The sequence below is a fragment of the Octopus bimaculoides genome, chromosome 12 (assembly GCF_001194135.2).
Source record: "Octopus bimaculoides isolate UCB-OBI-ISO-001 chromosome 12, ASM119413v2, whole genome shotgun sequence".
Lineage (NCBI taxonomy): Eukaryota > Metazoa > Mollusca > Cephalopoda > Octopoda > Octopodidae > Octopus > Octopus bimaculoides.
This window is the reverse complement of record NC_068992.1, coordinates 39,280,215-39,284,124: the sequence shown is the minus strand read 5'-3', so window position 1 is coordinate 39,284,124 and position 3,910 is coordinate 39,280,215. Positions and strand designations below refer to the sequence as shown.

Below are 3,910 nucleotides of genomic sequence, written 5' to 3'. Positions count from 1 at the left end.
TATATATATATATATATATATATATATATATATATATATATATATATGTCTGTATGAATGTGTTTGTGAGCCAAGTATGGATATATATGTACGTAGACCAGGGGTATAATTGTACTCAATGACTCACCATGGCTCTTTAGAACACAAATAGTATGCATTTGATTATCTATCTATCTATCTATCTATCTATCTATCTATCTATCTATCTATCTATCTATCTATCTATCTATCTATCTGACTGTCTGTTAATCTATTAATTGAGCTCTTAATGTATCAATATATAAATGCGTATGCATGTATGTATGTATGTATGTATGTATATGAGCTTATGCGTGTTTGAGCGTGTGGGTGCGTTTATGTAAGTATATAATCTCACGTTCTCTCTTTCTTTCTTTCTCTTCCAGGTATAGCTACAATGAAATCCACAACCGACGGGTGGCCCTGGGTATCACGTGTGTACAGTGTACTCCGGTACAACTAGAGATGCTGCGACGTGCTGGCGCTATGCCCGTGTCATCACGCCGGTGTGGAATGATAACCAAACGTGAGGCAGAACGTTTGGTTCGATCTTTCCTCGAGGAAAATACCCCTCCAAAGTTACCGGAAGATTTCAGTTTCAATGTGTACCATGAGTGCGGCTGGGGTTGCCAAGGCAACTTCCATCCGTCACGCTACAACAGCTCCCGTGCCAAGTGTATTAAATGTAACTTTTGCAACCTCTTTTTTTCACCGAATAAATTCATTTTTCATTTCCACCGGACTGCCAATTCGAAATATAACCACCCAGATGCTGCCAATTTTAACTCGTGGCGGCGACACCTGAAACTATATGGTGCGAATACGGAGAAAGAAGAAATAGTATATGCCTGGGAGGATGTCAAAGCAATGTTTAATGGCGGTGGTCGGAAGCGGTTTCAAGGAAGCACCTCAAATACACACAATCCTAAATCAATTGGCAATTCAGTGGAGCAGGCAGCGAAAAGGACGAAGCTGGACTGTGGCAGTGATATAGGAGTGAGTAGGACCGGAAATACAGTGGCTACGAACAACCCTTCGGCAACCGTCAAAGAACGATCTCCTTACCCCATGCCAGACTGTTCCCCGTTTTCTATGTTTTCGAACCATGTAAGAAATCCTTCTTATCAAACTCAGGCTTCGTATGGATTATCGATATCCAGCACAAATAATGCTGATCAGTTGATTCCAACAATAGCGAATAATCCGTGGGCTTCGAACCAGACGAATTTCTTGATGGCTACTTACGACCGATTTTGGGCAAGTCAGTTAGGGTTAACTAGACAAACATCTGAATATCAAAATAACCCTTATTTCACGAAAGCCATACCAAGGAGAGATATAAAACTTTCAAACGAGGTATCGAAACCGCTAAATATGACTCCATCGAGTTCTGAAGAAGAAGATTCGGGGACATCGTCGAGTAACGAAGAAGATTTAAACAAACCTCCCACCGTGGGACATAGGTTGTCTGCTTTTCGACCGGTAAACCCGGCCAACAGCAGGCCCAAGTCCGTCGAAGAACTTGACAGAACTCCTTTAGATATGAAAAGAATTGGTAGTTCTCTGGTTGAGAGGTCGCCGCTTATGGTCGATTCTAACATTGAGAACAGTTATGATGCGCAGGACGATACATGTGTGGAGATTGATGTTCTTAACGAAGGAGATGATAAGTGCAGCCAATCAGATATGGTGAAGGACCTATGCGACATGAGAGCGGGTAGCAGAACTGACATCGATGATGGTACCGATGTGAATGGTATTGATGACGTCATCGATCACGAGGGCGATGATAATGACGATGACGACGACGATGAAGACGACGGCAGTGATGATGGTGGTGACCATGGCGATGAGGATATCGTCAACAACGACCATCACCGGGACGATGGTGATGGTGGTAGTGGTGGTGGTAGCCGTGGGCGTGGCCATGATGAGGAAGACGACGTTGATGATAATGATAATGAAAATGATAATAATAACAATAATGATGATGATAATAATAATAATAATAATAACAACAATAATAATAACAATAACGATAATAATAATGACACTGATAATGCTAGCGATGTTGAGAAGTGTCGACAACAGAACAGAGACCGTTACAAACTTAGCACAGAGCAGCATCAAACAACATTACAGCGGCAAACATCACCATCACAACAACAACAACAACAACAACAACAACTGCAACATCAGTCACAACAACAACAAAAACCACAACAACAGCAACAACAGCAGCCACAACAACAACAACAACAACAACAGCTTTTACTACAACAAACACATCACCATCAACAAGCACAAACACCACCTCCAACATTAATTCTATCTTCGCAAAAACAACAACACAAACCGCAACAATCACAACAACAACAACAACAGCTACATCTACATGAGCAACACTTGAAAGTTGAGGTGTCCGACGACGAGAGAGATGCGAGATCCATGGAGTATTCGAGTAGAAAAAGGAAACACGAAGCATTAAAGGACATTGAAGGAGGAGGATCAAACTTAAAAGCGGAAATGAAACGTGATGAAATGAGTCCATTGCCAAAACGAGGCATCGGAGTAAGATTAGGAGGAGGAGGAGGAGGAGATATAGATGACGAACAAGAATATATTAATGACGTTGTCGATGATGTTGATGATGATGATCATGATCGTGATGACGATGGTGGTGTTAGTGGTGGTCGTGGTCGTGGCGGCCGTCATCGTGGTGATGATAATGACGATGATGACAACGAGACAAGACACAAATCGATGGCGGAACCGGAAATGAACCTCGGAAATATGGACCGTGTAGGCATGTACCATCCACACGTTCGACCAATCACAGACAAGGTAAGACATGAATTTATTTCAATTTCCTTAAATGTCATAATTTTACTCTCTCTTCTCCCTCTTTTTCTCTACTTTCTCTCCCTCCTCCTTTCTCTCTCCCTCCCCTCTCCCTCCCTCCCCTCTCTCTTCCTCCTCCCTCTATCTTCTCTCATTCATTCAATCTCTCCTTAGTCTCTATCTTTTCCTTCCCTCTTTCTCTTTTCTCTTTCCTTTTTGGGACGTGCTGTGACCCTCACATTCCCTGCTACTACTTGTGCTATCATTCCTCCTCCTCCTCCTCCTCCTCCTCCTCCTAAAATCATATCTCGACTCATCTACTCTAATCCAGAAACAACTCCACACTTTATGAGGCAACAGATGACGAGCCTCTCAACTTGGTCGCTCGACATGCCAGAGATAGTAGCCAATTTTTTCTTCAAATCATGCCCTAACGTCTTTAACAATGCCTATGAGTTAAAATACTAGTTAAAATAGCCCTAAATGTACCCAAGATGAAGCACGGGATATATGACTGAAATACTGAAGATCAGAATTGAACCGGAACCTAACCACAATCATCACCACCACCAGTACCACTACCACCACCACGAACAATAACAACAACATTCACAACACTTTACTAAGAACTTAGACAAACATATTCAAGAGAATGTACATAAGAGTGAGTGGGTGCTGAAAAGGTCCTGGCTTTGGGTATAGGAATATACAAGTGGATCAGTTAATTATGATTTTATTCAACATATTATTCCCCTCTCAGATTCGCACACTTATTGTAGTGGGCCTCCAGTTTTTATAAGCCTTGTAAAAGAACTCGGAGTGTCGGGCCTCTGACCATGCCTTTCGCGACACCCTTAAAGTCAGGAACTTTACAGCATTCCATCGCCCACACAGACAGACACAGGCACTCACACATAAACACGTGCACACACACACATACACACGTGCACACACACACATACACACGTGCACACACACACATACACACGTGTACACACACACACAATATATATATGGTTGTGTGGTAAGAAGCTTGCTTACCAACCACATC

General features: G+C 42.3%; 1 protein-coding gene across 4 annotated transcripts in view; it reads left to right on the top strand.

Annotated features, from left to right (window-relative positions):
• LOC106877775 (SKI family transcriptional corepressor 1 homolog-B) overlaps positions 1–3,910 on the top strand; it is a 113,607-nt gene that overhangs the window by 72,659 nt on the left and 37,038 nt on the right. For all 4 annotated transcript variants that reach the window (XM_052972158.1, XM_052972156.1, XM_052972157.1 and 1 more), the window contains one exon: positions 405–2,862. In XM_052972158.1, the coding sequence (XP_052828118.1) occupies positions 405–2,862 (2,458 nt within the window). The remainder of the gene's footprint in view (positions 1–404; positions 2,863–3,910) is intronic.